Genomic DNA, 27,192 nt, shown 5'->3' with positions numbered 1-27,192 from the left:
TACAGATCTTCGATCCACCCTTGGATCCACAACACTTTTCCTCTGATCGCTTGCAGCACTTCTTTGCAGCTCTCCATTGAAAACGGCGACGAAACCAGACACGAAAAGACACCTATGCACCCGGCTTCCCTGGGTGAGGTAACACGAGTACCCCGGTGCTCCCGTGGGTCTTGACGAAGTGACCTAGTTTAAAAGGTTTCCATCGTAGTCCATCCGGAAGTGTCCTTAAATTGTAAATTTGTAACTTCTTCGTTTCCCATAGAAAGTCAATGGTAACCAGCGGCTGTGTTTAGACACTGCACGCAGCTCCCGTGGGCCCCCTCCTTCCTAACCTTTGGTTCTTTAGAGTAGCCCAAGCGATTCCACAGGCCCCAGGCCTGCTTTCTAATTATCGCGTGGTTCTTATACCACTATTTTAGTATATGGTTTGTGAGGCCCCTAGAGCATAACGTATACTGTGCAACATATCGTATATTAATTGAGTAGCTTGTATTGTACTTTTACCTCTAACCTCAAAGAGTGCAGAGGGGTTGTGTTTAGAATAAATACATATATATATATTTGATAAATACCTTGTGTGGTGTCCTTTCATTTGGTACTCAAGGGATTATAATGGGTGAAATAACTCTCTCTGAAGTCTTAGCCTGATGACTGCTGCTACCACTAGGACAGCTTTCTAGAAGGTTGACTTTACAACCACCATCAATAATTGACATCATATGCCAGGCTAACTTCTCACATTCCCCCTCTTGTAATATCTTCATAGCATCAGCCTTTGACGGCTCTGGTAACATATCGATATATGGTGAAATGTCTGACCACACTTGTCGGTCATACCGACCCAGACTGGCTAATGAATTGGCTGCATGGACTGTTGTTGCTGCCATGGTGGAGACCCTTTTCCCAATTGAGTCCAACCACCTGCCGTCCCAGTCAGGTGGGGTTGTGATCGGAGAAGATGGATTCCTAGCCCGTCTTTGAGCAGCCTTTGGGTGTCATGCTGGAGAATTATGGGGCGCTTTACATTTCTTGTCCATCCGGGGCAAGACTGGAGGAATAGACGCAGGAGTGGACATCACTTTCAATCCCTCCTTCCATATAAAATCTATAATGGGGAACGCCCGTACTTTTCTCCTTCGCTGATCTTTAAAATCATACAGGAAGCAATCTTCCTTCTTCGTCACCATAGGAATGAGGAATCTTTGAGTTGCTCTTTCCATGAGGAGATGGCAGCCTCCAATGTCCACTGGATGAGAATCAGCAGGAGCCGGAGGGGAAGGAGAAGGGGTTTGGATTTGGTACTCATCCCACTCCGACAGAAGAGATCTTTCGTCGTCATCATCATCATCATCATCATCATCATCTGATGAATGCGCTTCGGGTGAAGCCACTTGCGAAGGTGGTTAGAAGACTGGAATTCTGAAGTGGAAGCTTGAGCAACCGGTGTAGGTGGCACGGACTCCGCCGATTCAGATGGCAGGAACCGGCGGTAATAATCATCTAGCATATGTTGAAGATTATTCAATAAAGCTATAGGCATCTGAGCTGTAGGGATATTATCAGGAGGTGAAGCCACAGGTGCAAGAGGCAGTCGTAGACAAGATTTTTCTAGCCTTGGCCGTCGACGGAACGCAGACGATGGGTACAGTCTCTCGTCGATGAGATGGGTCTCACAGAGACGGAGACCAGCGTCGACGGGGATAGAGCCAACATCAATCATTTGAGGCTTAGGTGAGGAGAAGGTCACCGTCGATTTAGATGTTGCGTCGACAGAAATCTTAGTCGACGAAGGGGTAGTCGGCGACGGGGTCTTCTTCTGAGGGGGAATCTTCTCAGAAGTTAGCTTAGGAGGCAAAAATTTCACTGGCTTTCTCGGGGGCGTGGAAGGCAAAGGTTTGCCCTTGGCAGGTGGAGTAGCCTTTTTTGAAGTGGTAGACCCTTCAGAACCCTTAGAGGGTTGTTGTTTCCTCAACACCTTGGCCACAGGAGAAGACAAAACCTCTTCAGCAGCCCTCTTCCTAGAGGACACAGATGACCCAGGGGCAATACTTCTCACCTCAGAAACTGGATTGTCCTGATCTTTAAGCTTCTTTTGCCACAGTAGTAGACGGCCCTCGCTGTCTCAGAGGGTTTTCTGAGGTAATGTCCTGCATATCTTGCAGTCTCTCACCTGATGATCCGGGTATAGGCAATAGATGCATTTCTTGTGGGGACCTTCAGAGAAAAGCAGAGCTTACCACAAGATTCACAAGGCCTGAATTAGGATTTCTTAGAAGAAGACATCCTAAGTAGAAAATTCTTGAAGAATTGAGCAGAGCTCAGGGAGACTCCCTTCACACGATGTGCAGTAGAAAATCTGAGAGCCTGAGCATCTGAGGAGAACATTCTGGTGGGTGCTGTCACCTGATTGGCTGCAGTTTGGACTATATATAATGACTATGATAGTCATAGATGTGGAACTTTTTTCTTGGTAGCTTTGGGTTACTTTACTTCCTGGTTTCATGTTACCAAGGTTTTTTGGTTATTATGGGCATATTTATTGCTTTTTTATGTACCGTGGGACTCCCACTCCGACGACTGGGTATGATTCAGGCATGTGAATCTATGAAAGACACCCCAATACTGGAGAATTAAAGAGACCTGCGCTCAGATGAATATATACAATAGTATGCTTTATATTAATCAGCTTTGGTTAGCCTGAACACAAACTGGAATAGTCCCCAGCGTGTTTGGAGATTTCATTCAGCACATTGCCAAGAAGATACTATTTTCAGATATCATAAAAGTGCTAGTTTTATCATAACAGACAGTGGAAAGAATAGTGTGTCCCCAAAAAATGTACATTGGACAAAAATATTGAGAAGGTAAGTGCAAATAGAAAAGTATAGATGTACTATTCTTAACTCCACATTATGTACCTTGAAGATAGATATACACACACTCATATGTTTAAGGTGCATATAAGTGGAGTTATAAATAGTAACACTTTGCCTACCTACAGAAACTTTCCTTCACAATCTTTTTGTCCTGTGTATTCTTGACACTTTCATGCCACAATATTTGTGCTTCCAATATTCTAGGGAAAAAAGCTAGCTTAAGTATGTAAACTCTAGTGCGAGATGAAACTTCATCTTTGGCATGAATGATTGCAGTTACTGTTCAGTTGGGAGGTATCTGAAAGAAATGCAAGTAAAGTGCAAGTACCTTAAGAGTTGAAACAGCTTCTCCTCTCCTGGAGGACAGAATGATAATTCAGTGTTAACATTTTTCACTAAGGGGTTACTCATGACCTGAAACAGAAATTCTTTAACTTCGTTCTACGTGTCTGTCACCAAGAACTATATATTGAAAGACATCTTTTATTACCCTTCTACTTTATTTCTAGGTCCCATACAAGATCACTACTGGCAATAGTCTTTTCAAATTGAGCATTTTAAACATGATGAAATATAGTCTTGAAAGGGGCAGGGTCCAGCGTAAATTTTTTTTTTTTTTTTACGTCTTGCTTTTGGGCCAATTTAAATGCTTACAGAGGGCACTGCTTTTGAACTGGTGTCATGAGGGATGGTGGATCACAGTAGTAATGTTCATGTTTGTACTGAGAGCCTTTTTCGGTTTTCAGGCATATGAATGTTGTTAGACCTGTCTGGATTTTTTGCGTAGTCCCTCCTCATTATTATTTATTTTGTCCCCTTTTTGCCCCTCATACCCTTAATAATTTTTGTGTCTACTACTTTTTATAGGTATTGGTCAAGGGGATAGGTGTTCTTTTTCCCCTCAAAATCTTTCACCTCAGGCTCAGAGGCCTGTTCTGACAGGGAAAGTTGGAACCACAAAATGGTGGCTACCAACTGCCCTAACTGCCAAGCCTAGAACTTGTCCATAGACTAGTATAGGGCGTTCCAGAACCTTCTGGTCCATTCTGGACCACTGAGGGGGCAGCCTATATAAGGCGGAATGCTGGACAGTCATTTTGTCTGTCAGTGAGGAGCAGCTAGAGTGAAGGCTGAGGTCTAGTAGGGGTAGGATTCTGAAGGGTGGTTTCCTCTACAAGAGTAGCCCTCTGTCAAGGCTTTCCCACCTCCTATGTCCTGTTGTCCTAGCCAAGTTAGCTCATCCTGCTGATCCTGGACAGATAGGTGAAGGGGTTAATTCTAGTAGTCTTGGGAGCTGAGAAGAACCCTGCCTTGGGAGCTGAACTAAGAGTTCCCCTGTGCCCCTAGTCTGCCCAGTAAGGAGGGATAGGGGATTAGTGCTGAGGAAGAGCTCTGTGGATTCATTCTGAAGGAGCCTCCCCGTTTTTATCCCCCTCCTCACTATAGTGTGGAAAGGAAGTACTTCCATTGGACAATTTCCAGATTTCCTTACCCCAAACTGGTCCTGTGACGTGTGGCAAGCCTCCCCATCTGTTAGGTAGAAAGTGTGGGCTGAGGAACTTGTTCACTGTCTTCAACTGAGAGCGGGACCCCTGGGGCACTGTTCGCGCTCCGTGGCAGCGCCCCCACAGGATCCACTGAGCCTGAGAAGCCTTGCGAGGCTTCCCTTCGTGAGCGGGACCCCGGGGGAGCCTACCGCGCTTTGGATGCGTTGCCGGTAGCGACCTAGCTCTGAGGAAAGTGAAGGCGCCTTCGCGCATGCCCCGTCTGATGCTGATCCCCGGAAGGAGGGGCGCAAGGAGAGAGCAGGCCCGTGAGTAGAGCGTCCTTTCTGTGAGCGGGCGCAGCGAGAGGAGACACCAGCGTGAGCGCCTTCCGCGCATGTCAGCGGGAGTAGCAGCCCCCGCCGGACAACACTGAGGAGGCGCGCCGGCTTTCCCAGCTCGCCGAGAGATCCGCCCTTTCCCTCCCGCTCGAGCGCCACACTGAGGAGCTGGCCCGAGCAGGGAGAGAGTGGTTAGAGGCCCGGTAGGGGCCGGGGGAGCAAAGTGTCATCAGCCCTGGTTTTCCTCCACTCGAGCGCCACGCTGAGGAGCTGGCTCGAGGGAGGAGAAGTGAATAGAGACGAGCCTTCGGAGGCGTGAGGGCCTCGCCTACCTTGGTTCCCCGACCCCCTTTGTCTGCTGTCCCCTTCTAAGCCTGGCGCAAGACGATTCCGGCCATATCATTTACAAGTAAGGAGGAGAATTGAAGGGGGAAGCGGCGCTAACATCTCCAGTGAAGTAATTAAGGCACTGGTCGTTTTCCTTCCTGGTTAATACAGGCTGGGGAGCAACATAAAGAAACCTGATGGTTAAATGAAGGTTTAAGCTCATTGCAAAGCTTGCTGTTTAATAACTAAACTAAGGGATAAACTGGAATTCCTCACTGAAGTCAGATTTGGTCAATCTTGAACTGACTAGATGTATTATTATTGCTAAACATTGAGATAAGATAATAGTCCTGAAAATAGAGCTACTGTGTACATGACTTTTAAATGCAATGAAAGATACTGTTGATGTGGATTTTTAATGCCAGTTAACACTGCTAAATAGATTGCTATTAATTCCATGACATCTGCTTATACTATGTGGTAGATTTCTCTCCCAAAACTTTAGCGGATTGTTATTTCACCTGATTGATTGAAAAGTACTGAACTGTAAATTCTAAAGTATAAGAGAACAGAATATATTATTTTTATAAAGCAGTACGTATTTTCCTATACTTGGTGTAGTGTTGTTTTTGTGTGCTATTGCGTGGATTTACTCTTGGGTGGTTGGCAACCTTCGCACTGTGCCTCTAGAATTGCATGTCTTACCCCTAGGCCAGGCTACCCTAGGTGACCTGGCATCTCAGGTTCTAACAAATGTGAACTATGAATCGGATTAGAGTCCATCAAAGGAAGGTGCATGGTGCAGCAGCACTGAGGAAGCTTCAAGAATGAGCTGCGATGTCTTGTGAACTGAGCTTTTCTGGGTGACAACTGTTACAATGGCAACAACAAGATGATGGATGGAATGCTTGTATTAATCTCAGCCACTGGGAATTGTTCGGGCCACATCAAAGTACATTATTGTTCACTCACTCTGCCTCCTCAGTTTGAACCCAATCAAATGCAAACCTGTCCAGTCCTCCCTGAACTGTAACACGAGCAACCCAAGACCGGGTTCGCCTTGGCAAACACCAAAGAATAAGAACACTTGTAACAATGCACTGTGGTTTTGATAAAAAAGCTTAGCTCCAAGCTAGGCCATCAGCAATTCCAAGAAACTACAGAATGTACCATCTAAAAAGCATAGCAATCAAAAAAATTAAAAAAGCAAAAAAGAAATCTGCTCTGGTTACTTACCTTGTTTATTATGAGAACCTTAAGCAGCTGTCCTACATGAAAGGGTAACATGTATGAAAGTATCAGATGGAGATCACTGCACAGTGTCCGATCTTGTAATCACTTAATTACCCAACAATCATTTCTTTCCAGAATGCAAAGAGTACCAGCACGATTTTAACAGCAATCAGCTTATTCAAGTTATAGAGCAATAGGATTTCCCACAAGGGTATACATCTCACTTTAAAGCAGTTAACAAAAAAAAGTGAAGGGAATGTCTACGCACAGGTCATCATTCTTAATGAGAAGAGTTATTTAAATCAACAGTCTTTATAATCTGGATCGGGGTATAACTACACCTGAACTTCGAGGGGGTGCGAGAAGATGGGGTGGGCCTAAGACTACCAGCCAGGGCCGGCTCGAGCACTAGTGGCAGCAGTTATGATGGGTTTTTTTTGTCGCTCTCCTCCCCCATAACCTCCTTCACCATGAATTCCCTCACTACCACTCCCCAAAAGTGAACCTCATCTCTCCATAGACTCTCTGCTGCACATTTCATTTTTTCATAGGGCTACTCGCAGTTCACTGACATTCAGTTGTGATCTGCATAGTAGACATTCTTTGCAGCAGACATGCTAAGCCACCACACTACTTTACAAGGAACCATAACTACCACAAGACAAAATTCCGAACTCTCATTAGTAGGAGCATTAAATCGCCAGGGTTATCTTGACATTTTTATTGTTGCCTGATTTACACGGAAGTGCTTTTAAACTAAAAATTATTTTTAAACACAGCGCCCCCCCACCAAAGTCAATGCCAAGTGAGGCTACACTGGCCCCAATGCAGGAAAAGCATTTCCAGAAATGGTTCACAGCTAAACTCGTAGCCATTATGTGAGGAAAAAGATCTATGTAAGTGGTGGGTGTGATACCCCAAATTCTAGCAAGCAAAACAAATCAACAGATTTCCTGTTAATGATTTAAGGGATAGTAGACTTCTTTTTTGAAACTGTTGGGATAGAATTGGCTAAAATGCCACAGACCCTTATTCAGGCTATATTCCAGTACTTTCATGGTGCACCAGGGAAGCCTGTCTTTTCCTAGGAGTCATTTTTTTCCTCAAATGGCTTTAATAAGCCATAATATCTTAGGTGTCCTGTCATACTTCCTTATTGGGAGGCACTTGTACGTTGAATGAATATAGTGTGGGGCAACTATTTCACTTAACTCTAAATGGTGTCTGCTCAATATCTGGGAGGTAACAGACCTTAATCGCATGTACACGGTCTGATGACCCAAGCACAATATAGCAATACAGCCCACTGCTGGGGGGCGGAGATGGCACAGAGTTTGAGGGACTGAAAGAATGATATGGGCCTAAGTATGGTAGCTGAAAAAATGGTTAATAAAAACTAAGGCTGGCCCATAAAATGGGAGAAAATATGGGGCAAGTGGAATGAATATCGTGGATGACTAAGTGTTTCTTCTTTGCAAGATTCTGCACCCTGACACCGCCTTTGGTTGTGTCCACTTCCTCTCTAAGGCTGGCGGTGGGTGAGAAAAGGGTGGATACTCGTCAGATATGCAATATCATCATGGAAACGTAATGCTGTGCCAGTAGGATGTGGCGTCATTCCTTCTTTTCTGGTAACAATAAAAATAGTTTTTCAAAAACGTCATGAGTCAGAATATACATTCACTATACCAGGATCATCATTTTTTCATGGATGAGTCCCTGATGTCAATGAGTACATTCAATATTACAATTACAGAGTCATAGATTAACCATGGACAAAGTCATGGGTACCTCTAAAAATTAGCTCCGGAATACAAGGGTCAGCCTTTTGCCATACACACCCCCTATAAAATCAGTACAGGAAATCTTATGACAAGAGTTACCTCAAATATCAGTTCCAACATTTTGCTATGGATCCAATCGAAATGCTAAGAATTAGGTGAATCAGGTCAGGGCCTTCGGCCGGTGTGGTGGTGCGTGTTCTGTGGCCCTGCCACTGGGTATGACTGGGATTTCTCAGACAGCTCGAGTCCCCAAAGCCAATGAGGTCTTAATAGAAGCATGTCAGTTTGCCATAGGTGACACCTCCCATCCATATGGTATTGGTGCCCTTTTCCATAAGGTAAGAATAACCTCCAGAATACCAGACAAGAAGCACACTTGTACCCATAACACACATACACTCACACATTCTTACTTTATCTTTTGCACTCTTTCATACATTTGTACTGTCACACACACAGACCCTACCAGTCACACTTCCATTAGTAAATCTGCATTTGTGTTAGAAAAGCTTGCACTGTATCTTCTGCTATACCAGTCTTGCCTTTTAGTGAAGGTTAATAAAAAACATTTATACGCTAGTCAAAAAAATAATATATTGCCTTATCAATGTTTGTGACAAGTATGATGTGAATGAAAAGTGCATTTCCTTAAAATAGCTGTACCGGACTTGTATTTGGCTGCATGAGTGGATCAAGCAGTTACAGTATTGGAAATTAACGAATCCACGTTCTAATATTTAACATCACAGCATCCAACTGATCTTACGAAATACTAGACCTCTTCGGCATCCAGTAACATGTTGTATGGTGTGTGTCAAAAACCCAAAAATGCAATGCAATGCAAAAAAAAACAACAAAAAAAACACACTGTCTCGGAATGACAACCTTCAATCCCACCTACCAGTTTCCTCTGGCGGTCTTTAAAACATAAACCACTTGAGTAGCTGCCTTTCTGATATTGGATGTCACTAAAAGGGACAGTGCACTCATTCTTGGGATTATTCATCTGATTAACTCTTACCAATCAGGTGCTAAGAAAGGGATGGCATCCAAAAATAAGAGGAACCTACCAGCAAATTAAAAAAATAACTTGAGACTAGATTAGGTACCTCCTTGCTGCAAATAAGATTCTCAGCTTTATGCATATAGTAACCATAGTCAACACAGTCATTAGTGCTAGAGTGGGTTATTGCAACTCGGTTAGTTTATCTGGGATTACCCAAGAAGTCACTGTGATAGAGCAAGATTTCGCATATTACGCAACTTGCTTGAAATCAAGAACGTCGAATAACTTATAATCCTATAACTCAACCTGTACGTCTTACTAATTTCCCTTTATTTTTGATGTTTATGTATCCTAGTGACGCTTGCCTATGTGTTTACTAATTTAAATAACCTTTGTTCCTAAAATGGCCGCCGCTTGATGGGTTTCTTGTGCGCATGCGTTAGTCACACTCACGTGACGTGACGTACTTGCAGTTTTGGTGGGAATTCTTGCGCCTGCTCGCTTGCGTCTAAAATGGCTGTCTGTATACTCACATGGTGAAGCTTGCGCTGATGCTTACGTGTTATTGTCTGTTGCACTAATTCGTAATGGCATAGTATATTTTCCCAGTAAGGGGTGTAAAGTAGCTAATCCTGGTATACAGTGAATTCATTTATTTCTATGTTTTAATTTGTTGTCGCTTACTTTTCATGTGCCGCAATATTGGGGGTCTGAGGGAGACGCGAACCATCTTGAAAGTCCCTACTGCGCATGTCGCTCAGGCAGAGAGAAGGCAACCTTGAGCAGTGGAACTCAGCCAGCTGGCAGCCACAGTCAAGATGCTCCTGTGAACGCGACCTGTGACCCAGCGGGATGGAGCTGATCTGTTCCTAACTTGCTACAAATGTTATTTTCTATTGTATTCTGTCAAATATCTCGTGAGAACCCCAAAATCACTAGGCGGTCCCAGAGCATGCAAATTTAGGCTTGTAGACGTAAATTGTGATTGGTGTGTTAACCTATCCTATGTGGGGACCAATCAAAATTGGGGATTCTGACACTTGCAACATTTGAAGGTGGTACGCTGACCCGAAAACAGTATAACTAGCCTAGGTTTAGCTAGAGAATTTGTCCGACTTGTCTGAATAGCTGACCTGTCACTGACCCAACGCACTCAATAGGTAACTGATACAGAGGTGCTGCGGAGCACTCTGTCCGAAATATACCATAAACTCTGGAGGTTTTACTAAACCTAAGTGCTGGCGGAGCACTTTGCTGGAGAGTTCGCTAACCCAATCGGGGTTCTGACTGATAGCTGCAGAGAGGGTGGAGCGCAGGCGTTGCTTACGAACTGCGGGTGCTGGTCGTGCCTTGGTGGTCCTGTCCTGATCCTAATCTGGTTTTCCTGTCCTGGGGTGTCAATTCTGCACCTGCTGTCCCATAGAGGACTGTCCTTCCTTGGGGTTTTTCCTGTCCTTGACTGATCCGTGGCCAGGGTTGGTCTTCACACCATTCTAGGTAAATATATAGTGCTGAAACTCTATACTGCACCTTCTATTTTTCTGTCTTTGCTTTAATAAAGACACTCTTTTGCGCATAATTGATTTTCCATGCTTTCGCAAAACTACTGAAAGAAAGCTCATACGTTATTGCTGTTTCTAGCATGTTCCTATGTTACCCTTCCTTTTAGTACAATTCTTCATACCGTTTATGAAATATAGATGTGGTTTATAATTTTTCTCTTCTCGAATTGATCGAAATAAGGTTTCTAGAAATATAGCGTGTTCCAATTTTTCCCCCTTCCTATAGATGTATAGGATCTCCCAAATTATTACCCAAACCTTAGAGTATTTCCCCATAGTAAAATTCTAGTACATGCATAAATTTGCTCAATTTTAGTTATACTTTCATAAGTCCCAAATTTTTCAGCATTATCTTCCTATAGACTCATAAATGGTTGCCCTAATATATTTCCTTTATGGTTACGTACTGTTTGTTATGTTGATTGTTGACTGCCTATTGGTAGTAAATTGTATGCTCTCCGAATCTGAATTCTAGATAAACTTTTAAAACTTTTCAGTAGTTTGTGGTCATTTTATGAATACAAAGAGAAATATAAAGTTGGTATTGCGCTGCCTGCCTTTCTTTCACAGCTAGCTCCCTGATTCATTGTGATCATAGGTACCCGTAACGGTGGATTGGTAAGTCGGGTACATGAGGAATAAATAGGAAGGAACCAGGGTTACTGGTAGTAGAGTGTATGGTCACCCGATGAATGTATATGATAAATTGAAACAAGTATATGGGCCTGGTACGTGTATGGTGAAATTATTTGGTCGGGTGACCTGCGATCTCTATCAACTGCACAAATTATAACCTACACAATGATAAAGGAAGACCAAGAGTAGTCCTCACTTCATGCAATTACACATGTCTGGCAATGGCCTCATTACGCTGGTTGCCCATTAGTGAGCAGATAACGTTTCTGGCCCATATTTTGCCTTGCCCAGATTTTGCTTCATAACTTCAGTAGTTAACAGTTAGTCAAATGATTTAGCTGGTATAAAGTGCCCCAACAAATTCAGACCAGTCAATCAATGCCTTGTAGGTTCCTACATTTAATTACACCAGATCAAGTGTCAGAGCCTTTCCTACAGCTGACACCACAAACTACAGTGTCTGCTTATATTCTCAGAGAACAAACAAGACAGACTCTAGACTCATGGTAATATCAACCATCTCATAGGCTTCGCACTCGTACAAAGATCTGATCCCATTGCCAAAAAGTACAGATGTGACATTCAAGCGGAATACTGAGGTTTTCTTATTCCGGTTTGAAACAGGACATGATTGGTACTAGATTCCTATAATCTAATCAGATTAAACATAAATATATTATGATTAGGGCCATAAAGAAATCACTGCACAATGCATTGTAGGTTTGTAATAGTTTACCACTGGTGTCAAAATATTGTAGCACTCAAACTGAATGACCAAGTAATCCCTTTTAGCACTGGAATCTCTAAGAGGAGCTTGTCAAGTTGTTCAATGCTAAGGCACCAAACATAGGCACAAACAGTCCAGCACCCAGATGGACACTGGTGCGGATAAAGATTTTGATCACTGTGGTCGCTTGGTGATATCCATGTTAAGAGAATTCTAACAGCTCACTTATGAGGACAAACACTCTTCACCCAGTTAGCTGGGACTCAAACCCCAAGATCAACGTCCCAATTTCTCAAACTCTCCAAGGACAAAAAAAAGCCCAATACCCCAAAGGAGAAAAGGGGAGGGCTAGTGACAAAGTAAACAGTCTTGATGCTTGAAGGTGATGAGGCCATTCATCAAACCAGAGGTTGCTAGGTGGCAATTGCACAGCTGGCTGCGGTCCCTTGTGGCTTCTGTGCAGTCACAGCCTCTTGAGGTGTCCTTCATGCAGAACTTTCGAGTCATCTAGGACTATGCCGCTACTGCATGTTCAGTCTGGAAGGGAGGGTCAAGCTCCTCCTTAGAGGCTGGTAGGCCACACTCCCTCTACAGGCCCATCAGAAGGCTGCTCCAAACACTCTTCAGGGCCTTAGAGCCCAATCTGGAAAAGAGGGCGCAGCCAAACAGCTATTCCATTCCTAGCTCTCAAGGATTATTCTCCATTGATGGTGGCCCGCTCTAAGTTAAGAGTCAAATCAATTGATTAAAGTATTGGCTTAGGAAGTCTAGATGCCAACGGGTCAATTCACCTTCTGCATGTCTTTCGTTCCCCCCAATACGAGAAAGGCATGTTCTTACCGGATGATCTTTGTAGGGTGGGTATGCCGGTTTATGCAGCATAGACTGATTCTAGACAGTGAGCCTATCACATAATGACATGGCAGTAAAGAAGGAAAGATGGGTGAATTTCACTATTGATATGGGTGACTTATATAAAAGACAAGCAGCTACCTACCCTCCCACCTCACCCAAGTTGTTCTAGTTTTGAGGAGTGGGTCAAAACGTATTAGTGTATTTAAATAGCACGTTCCAATCCCTGCATGGGGCCTAAAGTGCTTTTGAATGATTGAGCAAGAGGCTACTAACTTTTTGTGCTTGGTTGATAGACTGTTTTCAAGTGGTCCATGTGAAAATAATTTCTGGCATCATGTATGATTTGGAGACTGTGGGGGAACTTGTAAGAACACTTAATCATGGTGTGAAGTAAAGGTAGGTATGCCATAAGAAGAGAAAACTACCATACAGTGTATGGAGACACAAATGCAATGTTGTGTATACATATAACTCTACAGAATAAAAAAAACTAGGGGTTTCCATCCAGATACTGTAAAAGAGCATGGGTCCACCCGCTTAAGGCACAACCTACAGACACAGCATAGGCTTTGGGCACAGTCTGGATTCGGTCTGTGAAGTCCACCCAGAAATGGTAAAGGGAAAAACAAACAACTTAGTTGAGGGTCTATAATGTGCTACCCAGAAGTGGCAGTGGCCATCCATTGTAGGCAAGATTTGGATGAATGGGTGCAAAATAAAGACAGGACAGTTTTCAGGAGACAATGTAAGGAGGCAAAGGGGACAGACACAGTGGCCCATGTCCTTGCCAGAGACTACTTAGGCAACACCAGCACACTGCATAAATGTCCAAGAAATGACATAGGTGCAGGACATTTGTTGAGGGGGCCTAAACAGACACCTGCAAGGGGAGTGAATAGACACTACCCATTGGCCTCCCTCTATCCCTCGCTCCAAGGTGTTTAGGTCAAGCCTGTGCTCTTCACTAAAGAATATATTGCTACTACAGAAAAAGGGATGGCAGCACAGATTAACCAAGCTAAGTAGCGGACCTTTGTTTTAACTAACTATGGTTCAATTGACTGACAAACACTGAGAAAGGAATCATCTTGGATACATTCTGTGAGTTTTTGTTACAGCTGCATACTGCCTTATCCACTCCAGCCCCCAAAATGTTATGTTCAGAGTCTCTGAACATGGCTGTAAACACCACTCTATACAGTCTACTTCTACCTCTATATAATTCAAGGATCATGACGAACATTTTAGCTTCTTGTCCCTAATCACTCGCTATTCATAAGTGCTGAATGAAGAATATACGCAGCTGACTGAGGCAAAGGGCCATTTGGGTGGTCTTGAATTCTGACCTGGGACCACCAACATTTCAAATTCAACTGAAGGGCACCAGTTAGATGGCCCATAAAATTCTTCATTTATGAGCAGTGTTTTCATAACCGTTTCATCATGCAATAGACATTGTAAAATCATCATAACCATACCTCATCACCCAAGTTTTGATGGGTCATTTAACAGCAAGATAACAAGTGCATGGTTCCAATTCCGGTTGAGTTAAGCTACACTCTAGTCTCTCATGCTCAAAGAAGAGATACAAGACCAACTTGTTCTTACTTGCCTCAGCCTGATCTGAATATTTGTGCACCATTTAATAACATCTTGAATTTTTCAGGTATTGCATTTTAATATTGCTAGAGATGGCACAAGTCATCAGATGGAATTTTGGCTGCCAGAGATTTTGCTTAAAGTATTCATCTTGATTAAGCTGCAGCAATATTTTACTTCAGAGTTCTGAGCATTGTATAACGGAACATACGGTCTTCATGGGTGAGACACGCTGCAAGGCCAACTATGAGGCTGCTGCTACAGCTCATGCCACTCATCACGTTCTGAAAGGATGGGAGGAAAGAAATGCAGATATTTAACCACAGATATCAGCGGTAGTAGCAGTAAGGAAAAAGGCCGCTGCTGGGTACAAGCATTCTTGATGAGTGGAGGTAAACCAATCTCCCTTGCGTATCTGCGTTTAATTACAAAAAATAAAACCCTTGTGCACAATAAAGCAGAGCAGATGCAGACTGTCTTTCCAATAAGCTATGGTCCACCTCTGGAGTTCTAAAATGTGTTGGAAACAAAAATAGCACAACAATATACATACTGCCTTCATCATCATTTGAATGGGGACTAAGACCTAATGCCCATTACCTTGCAGAATATTGAATATTGTTCCATCTCATACACAAAACAAATGATTTACAGTGTACCTTTATCTAAAACGAATTTGACTGCAGTTAGCTGCTCTCCAATTCTTTTTCACATTGGTGGACAACTTAAGCCAAATGTTGGAAAAAAATGTATTTTCAAATTGTAGTGAAGGAAAAAGGGACTAAGTGGAACTCGCATGCTTCCCTACAATCGCATCTTAAAAATCAACCTAAGATTTTCATTTTTCATTTTACAAAGTGTTTGCATGCTTTCACTTTCAAATTCGCTCAAAAAAGATGCTTACTTCTTCAGTGTCATTGAAGGTCTCTGTATCATTGAGATCATCAAGTTCTCTCATTCTGCGGCGGCGCATCTTCTTCATGTCATCCATCTTTGCAAGTACAGCTTCTGCAGTGCTGTTAAAATAATGTTATAGGTAAGTGCTTCTACTCTTTATTCTTATGCAATGCAGGACAGTATGTGTTAAGTGTACTAACTTGGTTATAAGTTTATCAAACAGAACAGATTGGTTGGTGGTGGAGTATCGGCTCCTACGGATTCTACCACTTCGGCGTACTTCCACATTCTCTTCATGGGCAGGTTCACAAGCTTTGTCTGCGCTTCTTGTCCTGAGGCCCCTTGAGACTGGGACATCTGTTTCAACCTGTTCTTCTACTGTTTTTTCAGCTTCTTCCTTAGCTATAGGGAACATTGAAATACGTTAATCAAAAAATGAGACTAAGTGCAAGCAAACCTACATGGGGCATCATTACAAACTGAAGTAGCTTGTTACTTCGTACAATGCCAGGTAAAATACCACAGCCACATACATGTTTTTATGGATGCAGGATTGCTTCAAAACCAAGTGCTGCCAACTTCCATGAAAGACCTGACCTCCTACAGCATCCAAGCTAAAACAATAACCTACAAAAGAAATCTGTATCAATCTATCCAAACACTCTCAGAATAAAACATCCAAAATTGCAATCACCTACTCCACACTAAAGCGGTTATTTATAATTGCTGCCATTCTATTTTTAGAATATTGGGGCAATGACATCAAGCACTTTTAAGATTAGTCAAGTCATTCCGTACTGCACTTCTTTATTTTATCTATTTTTTTGTGTTAAACAGTTTTTAAAGTCAGTGCACTTTGGAGTGGTTCAAAAATTTACTATTAAAATTGTGTTCTTTACAGGTCTTCCACGGCCATCTTATGGTTGCTTTTGAGGTCTAGTTTTTCTTGGGGCACATGTGCTACATGGCCTACTCAAATTAGGTTGCTGTACGCATGCACCACTGGCTCAGCAAAGGCAAGCCAATCAGCACCTCGACCATGCTACACGTGTTGTATTAACATCAACCATCCTTTGTAAGGTAAATTTGGCATATACCCTGAGCAGTTACTCGCTTAGGTCTACTTCCAGCATTCAGCCAATCCTAGACTGGCTGCTCAAGCTGGGCCTAATTTCCTCTGGCTCCTCGATCTTCACCAAGGAAATCTTCTCCACCAGCGGAGTCCTTTTGACCAGATATTCTACTGACTCAAAGAGCTATCAATGTTTTACTACGCAATACTTGCACTGCAGTGGCCCACAGCCAAGCCAATGACATACTATTTGACCAGAAACAGGACATTTTACTCCTAACTGAAACACGGTTGCCCCCTTGCATTCATCCTTGTATTAACAAGCCAATTGCAACCTATTTCAGGATCTAGAGAAGACCGTCTGACATGAGTGGGGGGGGGGGGGGCGCAATGGTCAGCTTCTGTGTCAGCCTTGCCTTAAAAACACAGCTCTGACACAGTCACCACTATTGACCATGTAGCATCTTTCTTAAAAATACTACATTTCATTCTTCTTTACTGTCCCTCAAATACACCAGACAATGTGACACACTATCTGAATATATTTGTTCTAACTGCCTAAACAAAAGCAATGTTCCAGTTCAAGGAGATTTGAATTCATGGTTATAGATTTCCCATGAAAAAGACTGCTAATTTTAAGGGAAACTTGGAAATCTTTCAAATTAGACCTAAATTTTAGGTTTCAATTATTTCATTAGGTTTTTCGTAGTACAAAACTAGAGTTGGGCATTCCTGCCCTGAACAAGGAGCAAAAATGTTCTCCACCCCATTGCAGTAACTTTGAGGGAACAGTCACAACAGTATGCTTTCTTTGCCCGCCTCACGCCACATTACCTCAGGGGCACACTCCCCCCTTCAGCTACAGTAGGGGAGGAGGACTTTGACCACTCTTCACAGGCCAGCTCATCCCAAGACTATGTTCAGCCAACTCCTCTTAACAAGCCGAGCAAGAAGTCTTCATCTTCTAGAACGATCCACAGGTAGTCCTCTTAAAATTGTTGGACTTCACTCCTGATGGGATAATACATTCTCCTTCTTTGGAGTGGCTCCCTATGTCAGAAGTAGCAGAGTATGTCCAGACTCACCTTCATAAAGGCTTCAATAAGAAAATAGAAAAACCGGATGGCAGCAGAATGTCCTCGACCTTCTCTACTGGGCAAGGTGGTGGACACCCCAGAGGTGGATCCCAATATGGTCACTTTTGTTAAAAAGTTTGCCAAACATGGCTATTGACAGCACCTAGCAATATCAACACAAGTTATTAGACATCTCCGGCTTGCTAATAAAAATTATGGAAATGGCTTGTAAGGCTACAGAAGATGGTTTGCCAGTGGAACCGTGAAGTCTTGAAGGGTTTGTGCCCCGCAGGCGGTCTGCAACCTGGGCAATGTAAATTGTGCCATGTAGGCAAAATGGAGACTCTCTCTCCTTATTCGGATAGATCCCAAGTTGTCTGTATTGGCTACGGCGGAGACTGGTCCAGAGTTCAAAGGCCTGTTATTTGGCAGCCACTTCAAAGACTTGGGAAAGTTAGCCACAACCTTTACAGCCCTTGACTAAGTTCAGTCGTCTACCAAGGGGATATTTTATCCTGCTTTTTTGGGAGGGACGGGCGTTTCAGGGAACCCTCACCGAGCAGCACGAAGCATAGGGGGTTGGAACAATCCCACCAGGAGTTCCATCTTCTTCCCCTCCAGGTTCAGAGGTGATAAAGGCTGTTTCCACAAAATTTCCCCAAGATGGGCTTCCTCCAGGGGGACACCCTGTTGTAAATAAAACAGCGGTATTATTAAGCATTAGCCGAAGCCATAATGCATTAGTCCAAATATCTAGTATACGGATTCCATTTTGTATTTCGAGTCTGCCATTTTTCATGTCCTGCATTGCCATGTGCTCAATGTTCTGATTGTCCTACCTCTCTGCCAGTTACACTGTGGATTCTACCTAGCAACAGTTATTATTAGTCCTTCTTGAGAGTGTAGCGCGTGCTCAGCAGAAGTAACAGCTGTTCCTTATTAGCATAGCCCTCCCATGTTCTAGAAATACTGTTAGCTCCACCCACTGATCTGTTTAGAAATGTCCTTACGTGGTTGTAACCTCTGTCTAAACTGTAAACTGAACCCCTTCCACTGTGTATAAAAGGGGCCATGTGCTTGTATTCAGTGTGCTACTCTGTACAATGCTGTAGAAGTGTTGTGGAGGTTGTATCACCACCTTTAAAGGTTTATTAAACTATGCTTTTGTATTTCCAGTTTCCTTGCCAACTTCATTTGTAAGTCTAAAGACTTTGTACACAGAAGGGCGAACCCTTTCGGTACCTTTGGGCCTTGCTGAGGTCTGAACTCATCAACCCAACGGTAGGATACTTTCCAGTGTCGGAGGTATCTCTGGGGAGCAGGATTGCCTTATTCAATCACAACTGGTTGTTGATTACAGAAGTCTGTTGGGTGTTAGACACGGTTCTGGGGTTCAAGTTGTATTTTTATGCGTCAGCCAAAGTGACCGGTCCTCTTCAGATGTCATTGCCCAAATAGTACCGGAATTTCATAGATTCAGATCCAAATAGTAATTCTCAACACCATCCCACAGGATTTGCCAGTACATTTTTTCTCATGCACAAGAAAGGGGGACGGGGCACAGATTAGTTTTAAATATGCACAATTTCAATGCCTGGGTCAGTCATTTCTAAATGTAGGGGACACCTACAGAGGGATCTTCTTGAGGAAGGAGATTGGTTAGTGCATCTCGATTTGAAGGAAGATTATCTTTATGTACCCATTTTTTGCCGGCAGACATTTTCACCAAATTCAATGGCAAGATCTTTGGTTTGAGTTCAAAGTCTTGCCGTTTGGCATGTCCTCTGCTTAAACGATCCCTTTAATTTGGGAACAAACCTATGAACTGAACTGCTCCGAGTGGAGGCCTAGTGAACTACACCTGTATTGATGCTTAGAATCAAAGAGCTATAAACACTGTACAATTCCAAGAACAGCAAAAGGGTGGATGCTACTGCAGGTGGGTCTTCATACTGGGCATCATAGACCCCAATGAATTATGCTACATTACACCATGCAGTAGCAATAAAGTATTTCTCTTTACTGAAGATAAACACGGGGCTGGGCAATGTAATTACTTAGTCTGTTGGCTAACTTTTGAGTTCTGAACTTCTGCCATTCACACTACCTCCTTCAGAAGCCTGAGAATGCATGACCTTGCTACTCTGACAGTCAAGTATGGAAAGGGATCTACTTGGTCCAGTTGCAGACTAACCTTACCCACCACGGTTGGAGTCCACATGCCAGTCTGGCCTGGGGCCCCATAAATGAGGACTGGCACATCTGGAGTTCCAAATACCAATTTTGGCCATCGAGGACGTGTTGCTTAGGCAACCTTACTATTTTAATATTACTACAGACAAACAAATGTTTAATATGTTTAAACTCAACCTCCAATATTACCTTCATTGATCCTTCCATTCGTTTTTGCAGTGGCCTGCAGCTCGGTTGACCTAGGAGTGAAAAGAAAATATATTTAGAGCTTTGCTTCTATCCCAACCTAAAACTAATTAACTCTTTATAGTGAAAATACTCTGGAACGTCTACAAATAGTTGAGTGGCCTAAAACCTACATGAATCAGCAGTTAAAGATATCCATTTAAGTTATGGTTAACAGACTGGCCCATCAAACATATTTACACAACACCAAAAATAAAGATCCTTTGGACATTAGTTTCCTGAATATATGTACAACTTGTACTTGGATGTATGTGCAAACCGTAATTTAAAAAACAACTAAGAACGATGATTCCAACTTACATAAGAGACTCCTTCAACATACACCGGAGAATAAAAACCTCAGATGTGTCCACTGTGAGCGGCTGGGTTTCTGTTGCAGTAACCCCCCCCCCACACACTTTTTGCCAGACTACTGATGCACTTTTGACTTAATGTGCCCTGGGTCCCTGCCAATCAGGTTCCCAGGGCCTGAATTCTTCCCCCAAAACTAACCAAAACCCAATAGGCATCCCGGGCCACAGGTCAGCCCCTGGAAATGGTAGCACAGATACCCAGGATACTGTGACCAGGGAAGAAGTCTAAGAGCTGCAGCACTTATTGTGCCACCCTTAGAGGCCCTGTACCTTTACACACACTGCCTTTGCAGGCTGCGTGTCTTGGTGTAGAAAAAAGAGAAGAGTCGATATGGCACATGTCCCTGTGTGCAATGCCTACAACCCAATGCCCTGGCATAGATCAGTCACCCCTCTAGCTGGGTACACTGTACCAGTGGTGAGGGTACACTTGCATGAGCCCTGCACCGGTGGGAGAGGTGTGGCGCCGCGGCCAGGGCGACTGACGCTGGAATCTGGGGACCACGGTTCGATCCCCGGCTCCGGCGGCAGGTTAGCCCAGCACCATGTGACTCTGGGCAATAGCTCGCTTAATCTTCCCGACGGCCCCCAGCGCCTAGAGACCCTTACGGGTGATTGTGCGCTTTACAAATGTGGACTTTACTTTACTTTACCCCTACCGTGTCGAAGTCCATTCTTAGACATTGTAACTGCAGTGCTGCCATTAAGAGTATATGGTGCTGGGAGTTTGTCATTACGAACACCACAGCACCATAATGGCTACACTGAAAACTGTGAAGTTTGGTATCAAACTTCTCAGCTCTATAAACCCACACTGATGCCAGTGTGGGATTTAATGAAAAATGCACACAGAGAGCATCTTAGAGATGCCCCCTGAAAAAACGACCTGCAGGCTAAGTGGCTGCTTTCGGCTGCCACCACCAGACATGTTTCTGGACTTGTGGGTCGAGAGCCTACTGCTCTTGGAAGCCTGAAACAATGAACATCCTGGGACGAGGATCCAAGCCTCCTCCCCCAGAATGGGCAGGGTCCACGAAGGGGAAGCTTCAAAGGCTTGCCGCCTTTGTGAGCTTCCCCAGGCCACTTCCTGCTTCAGCAACAGGTCCTCTGGTTCTGACCCCCACTTTGGCCGGGAGAACCGGCGGGAAAAACAGGTGAGGAAGAGAGTTGTGCCCACCTCTGCCAACTCCACCCCTCAGGTGAAGGCAGGCAAAGTGAAGCACAACTCTTAGTCCCCGCCAACCAGGAAAAGGTGTATGCCCCCCCTCCCAGTGGAGGGTGGCATCATAGGGGGTGTGTTAATATTGTTGTGATTATGAATCACTAAAGAATGCGCTCATTCGACTTGAAACAACAAGGTTTCTTCACTTCATTCAAATTGTTTTATAAATCACTCGTTATCTGAAATGGAGTTGATTGTCTTCTTTAATTCTCAGAGATCAGCACGATGCTTACGAAGCTGCGCTAGAAGCATTCCGTCACCCGGGCTTTTCTTCAACAGTCTTAAAGACTATACAGTTTAAACTTGTTGAACACGAGTGCACAGAGATAACATATATACTTTAACACTGAATCATAGGGGGTGTACCCACCCCAGGGAAGAGACCCATTGGTACCAACCTTCTACCTACCTGTAACACCCCTAAATCTAGTATTTAGGGGAACATCCAAACCTTGCTTCCTCAGACCAGAACCTACAAGAAGAAAAGAAGGACATAACAGCTGTGCCGAAGCGAACAAGAGGACGCCCACTGACTTGGCCCCAGCCATACCGGCCTGTCCCCAGCTCGAACCTGCTCCAGCCTTCAGTCCCAAAGACTGTCTCCTGTGAAAACCGGATTTGTTCATCATCAACAGACTCCAGCTCCGCAAGTTTGCACCACTCTGCACCAGACGCCCACGGCCCGAATTTGAGTGGCCCAACCCTAAGAGGAGGTCTCCCCGGCGATCCTGAACGGAGATCCGGCGAACCCTGAACTGCCTCAAGCCTCCAGCCGACGCCTGCAGCCTCATACCAGAAGGTCTCCCCAACTGCGACCAGGAGCTTTATAAGAAGATGCGACCCTAAAAAGGCACCCCTGCACCAGGCTCCCCACGGCCTTGGGTGGCCCCACCGACAGTGCCCAACCAACCCCCAAAATCCCAACTTACCTCTCCAAGTGGTGGTCGCACCTAGAACACCTTTGTCCCCGAGCCTGCAGTGCTTTTGCAAACCGGAGACTCGCCATTGAAAGCTACAGGGCACCCGACGCCAAAACAGCCCTCTGCACCCGTCCGCCTCAGTGCCGCTGAGGGTGCATCTTTTGTGCTTGCCTAAACCCTAATTTGCCCTGAGCTTAAGTCCATGAGCTTTGCTCCCACAACCTTTTGACCTGCTCGTCAGCAGCCACCAATCAGAGGCCCCCTTTCCCCATTAGATAACATTTATTTATTATTTATAACGTTTTATATAGTGTGAACTTAATCCCGAAGGTTATCAGAGCACTTTACAATTTGAGGCAAAGGTAACAAATCAGAACATTAGTCTAACATGGGGAATCTAACGGGTATTCAATCAACTAGTACAAACATAACAGCTCAATATAACCTCAGTGGACGAGTAGGAATGGGCTATGCGATGGAGTATAGAGACAAAAGGGAAGTACATACAATAATCATATACAGGAATAATAACCAGTACCCAAAACAATCGAAACAAGAGTCAAATGGGGAGTCTAAAAGGCATTGAATCAAATGTTGAACATTAATAACCACAATTGCATTGCAGATTGGGCCTCAGCACTCAGGACCCAGCCGCCCTAGTGCCGATGAGGGTGTAACAAGAGTGCATCCTTGACCATGGGGGACCCCCGAGTCTACACCAGAATACCAACTCCCACAACAAAGTGCTTACCATTGAACCGATAACACCATTTTCCTCCATAGGATAACATGGACTGTTTTTCTATGAAAAGTTTCTAGGTGTGGAGTTGGAAAATCTAACAAATCCTTTAAAACTGTAACTAAATAACCAAAACGCTTTTACTTACCAGTTTACAGGAAATGTCCCAGTGCAGTATCCAGTTATACTGCACTGTGTAAGAAAAGTAATCTAAAAAGTAACTTGCATGATATTCTGCTAAAAAATCCTATACAAAGTAAATGTAATGTATTTTGAAATGCATTGCATTATCAGTAACTACTGTAATCAAATCAAAATACATTTACAATTGCAATTCAAACGGTTTCCAAACTGCATTACTACTGTAAAGTATGTATTGCTTACCTGTGCCAGGCTTGCTTGGTTCTAGAAAATAAAATAACTAAAAGAATATTTTTAAACAAAAACAATAGGTCTGAAGTTCAATCTGAGTGTGTGAAATAATTTGCAGAGTGTGTACAACAAATGCTTAACACTGACCTCTGATAAAGCCTTACAGCTCGACCACACTACCCCAAACAAAGAGTGAGGTGCTATCTACTTTACCTCTGCCTACCTTTTGGGTTCCACTGGACTGTGCACACTATACCTCACTTTGGTATAGTATGGTATACAGAGCGAGCTTCCTACATCCACTATGTTAGCAGGAAGAGTTTCGGGCCACCTAAGAATCAATCTATGAATACGTTTGACTCGGACCACTCAAGTAGGTCTTTTTGACATTTCATGAGTTTGGCGATTGTGGGTTCGGTCTCATTTATTCACCATTGGTGATGGCCTTCTTGTGATGGATTGATTTTGGTTATTTAAAGTCCTTATCAGTTGTAGGACACTTGGAATTTATTAGGTGTCTTGCGTAGGTTGATCTTTTAATACCTCTTGATTTCTTTTGTCTTTTACGATTTTTATTAGAACTAGATGCATGACACTCAGTTCTCGTTTTGTGCTATGTTACTTTTTGAATTAGATTTCTTGTTTGTGGTACTCCTTAAAAAGTATTTTTTTTCTTACTTTTCACAATACTTCGGTTGGTCGCTTTATAAAAATATTTTCCTGTCCTGATGATGACCTTACCAATACAATAGGTCAAATCTCTCTTGACACCAGTCTTTGGCATATACTTATGAGGAAGTATTTATTGCAATTCTTTGTTCCTCTTATTTGTTGGACTAACCTTGTTTTAAGTCTTGTTTCCCTTTGCCATTGTTTTCTTGTTTACACTAAGTTGTGTTTTTAGTGATGTTCATTGTATAACTAAGTTAGCACCTTTTATGTATTCTTCAATTATTTTGTTATTTTATTTCCACATCTGCTTTTTTAGTACAAATATGTTTTTGCATTAATAATGGTTTTGTGTTGGGTACCCCTTGAAGATTTTTTTCTGTCTTCTGATTTGTGTTTTCATGTATGTGGAATTTTTAATGGTGGATTGTTAACACTTTTCCTGAACCATTGTAGTTGTAATACCATACATAAGGGCAGGCCCCACTGCAACACTCAGCTAGAGCAAGTAATGGAAAAAGTAAATTCCTTGCTTGAATGAAGCCTACACATATCCGAGCATATGTGCTAGAACACTCACCGATCGACAGCACACCATGAAGGACTAGCTCAGGAATACCTGGATTGGCAGTCCTAAGCAATTGGAATGCTCTGTTAAAAATATTTATTTTAGAATATATGAATTAATTTCAATCCTGGGCACCAAGCTGCAAACAGTGCTTTGCAAAAAGTTCACTTTCATCTCTTGTGGAAGGTAGATGCCAGGCATGGCGGCAAAGCAATACAGAGCGAGGTCACACCGAGAAACTTGGAGACTCTTGCTTTTTCAAGACAGACAAAACAATATGCACAACATAGGAGAAAAGAAAACAACCTAAAATACAGATTGACATGGTTAGATTTGTAGTGGCACGCAGGCCGTTAGCATGCATCAGTGACTATGAATTCTCAATCAAACGCAAGCTGCTTGCTGAAGATTGGACTCCAAAAACACCATCATTGCAGACTAGCTACACTGTGCTATTGTGCCCCATTGTGCAATTAAGGTTAGTCTAGATAGCAACATGTAAAGCCAGCATGCAATACTCTCTACACCAGACTTCTCCAATGAGTAGCTCATGAGCTACTGGTAGCTCTCCAGCAGCCTGAAAATAGCTATCCTGGGTGCACTAAATCAAAAGCTTGAGTTTGGTTGAATATGTGTCTCCCAAAAGTGAATTTCTAAAATATATTTCTTGCTGGTGTTTGAGTCATAAATCATGTGGTGATGGGGAGACTTAGTACTCCCATTATTGCTTTGGTGCCAGGGGCACTGCAGCTATGGCTGTTATGTATTAACCATGTAGAGGCATTCCAACTTGTTCATCGTTTTTTTCATTATTGCTAGGAACTCTAATACTTGGTGATGACAACCATCTTGCACAAGATATCCAGTAATGGAATCCTGCCTTCTTTAGTCAGTATTACAAAACTAATATTGGAAGTAGGTCGGCTTTCAGTGAACACAAGTAGCTTTTATTGCAAAAAAAGGTTGGAGACCCCTGCTCTAAACTGATTAAGTATGTACTGCTTAGCTTGCCTATCCACCTTATCTGTGCCGGGTCCTACGACCAGGTCTAGCCCTTGCAAGTCCAACTCTGACCCACAGTCCTGAGGATCCCAGCCTTGTGCTCCCGTCTCACTCATATTCCCCTTTTTCAGCTCTGACTTTTCCTCTTCGCTCCCTTTTCACTTTTTGCCTACTTTTCCCTTTCTCACTATGTTTTGCCTCTTTGTACTCCCAATCAGCTCTTTGCTTCATTTTCCTCTCTCTTGAACACTTTAGCTGTTCTTCCTCTTTTCTCTCAACTTTATGCCTCCTTTACCAACCTGGTTTTACCAACTTTAGCTTCATGTTCTCTCCTCTGTGACCTTCCTGCCTTTTTCCCCTGCACCTTCACATGCTTTGCATATACTTGTTGCAACCTTGCCTGCCATCCTCTGAACTACTCTCCGCTCCTACTTAATGGCAGCCGTACCAAAGGCAAGCCCGTCTGCGCCCATTCGTGCCCAGCCTAGAAGTCTGGACCCCTAATACTCTCCACCCTCAGATACTATTCTGCTGAAGTACTTCATACCATGAACCCTGGACGCTCCTCCTCAACCAGGCCTCCCCACTCTCAAACACTGATGGCGCTTTCTCCTACATGCCCCCTTAAACTCCTGATACAAGATGACGCACCCCACGTCACTAGACACAGCTCTCAGCCCACCCTGACCTGACCTCTCAAACATCGGCTCACTTGTCAGCCACAAAGTCGATGTCTGGTACCTCCTACAAGATCTCTCACCAGACCTACTCTTCCTGACCGAATCCTTGCTTACCCCGACAGCGCCACAGCAATTTCCCAAAAATGTAAGTCAAGACTGAACCTCCCAACCAGAAGGAGAACTGGCCATCTTCATTCACTGCTCTATTACATCCGAAAACACAGACAACCGTCTCAAACATGTGGCCTTTACAATGCACATCAACAACTCAACTCCAAGATGCCCTCGTTTACAGGCCTCCTGATCCACAATCCAACACTGGTAACTCAGACTTCATTGTCCCTCTGGGGCTCTACTTCGGATCCTTCATCCTCCTCAGCGACCACAACTACCACCAGGAGTACCTCACAAACCCAAACACCTACAACCTCCAGGAAGGTCCAGCTACGTTTCGAGTGAAGAGCTTCACCCATGGCACCAGACCTCTCCTTGGTCTAATCTTCACCAAACTTAGTAGACAAGCCCCTCCCACCTCACCTGGACCGACCTTGTCCTCACCGGCTTAGACCTGCTCATCCCCACCAAAGTGGATCATCACATCCGAAAATCACCTAAAGAAACTAGCACAGGATCCTGGACAAAACATTAACCATAGAGCTCCAAGTATGCCAACCACAACTACCTCTCACAATCCAGCACAAACACAGCAGAATCATCTCTGCACCAAAGCCCTAGCTCGCTCAAAACCACCAC

The 27,192-nt window shown here is 43.6% G+C and overlaps 1 protein-coding gene across 2 annotated transcripts in view; it reads right to left on the bottom strand.

Moving 5' to 3' along the window:
* Positions 1-27,192, bottom strand: part of ATAD2 (ATPase family AAA domain containing 2) — a 558,187-nt gene that overhangs the window by 514,145 nt on the left and 16,850 nt on the right. For both annotated transcript variants that reach the window (XM_078686807.1, XM_078686808.1), the window contains exons 3-5: positions 19,858-19,907; positions 15,528-15,729; positions 15,335-15,446 (exon numbers count right to left, since the gene is read on the bottom strand). In XM_078686807.1, coding sequence (XP_078542933.1) covers positions 15,335-15,446; positions 15,528-15,729; positions 19,858-19,907 — 364 coding nt within the window. The remainder of the gene's footprint in view (positions 1-15,334; positions 15,447-15,527; positions 15,730-19,857; positions 19,908-27,192) is intronic.

Source organism: Lissotriton helveticus, chromosome 4_1 (assembly GCF_964261635.1).
Source record: "Lissotriton helveticus chromosome 4_1, aLisHel1.1, whole genome shotgun sequence".
In the NCBI taxonomy this organism is placed as follows: Eukaryota; Metazoa; Chordata; class Amphibia; order Caudata; family Salamandridae; genus Lissotriton; species Lissotriton helveticus.
Note: the sequence above shows the minus strand (reverse complement) of the source record. Positions and strands in the feature narration are given on the sequence as shown.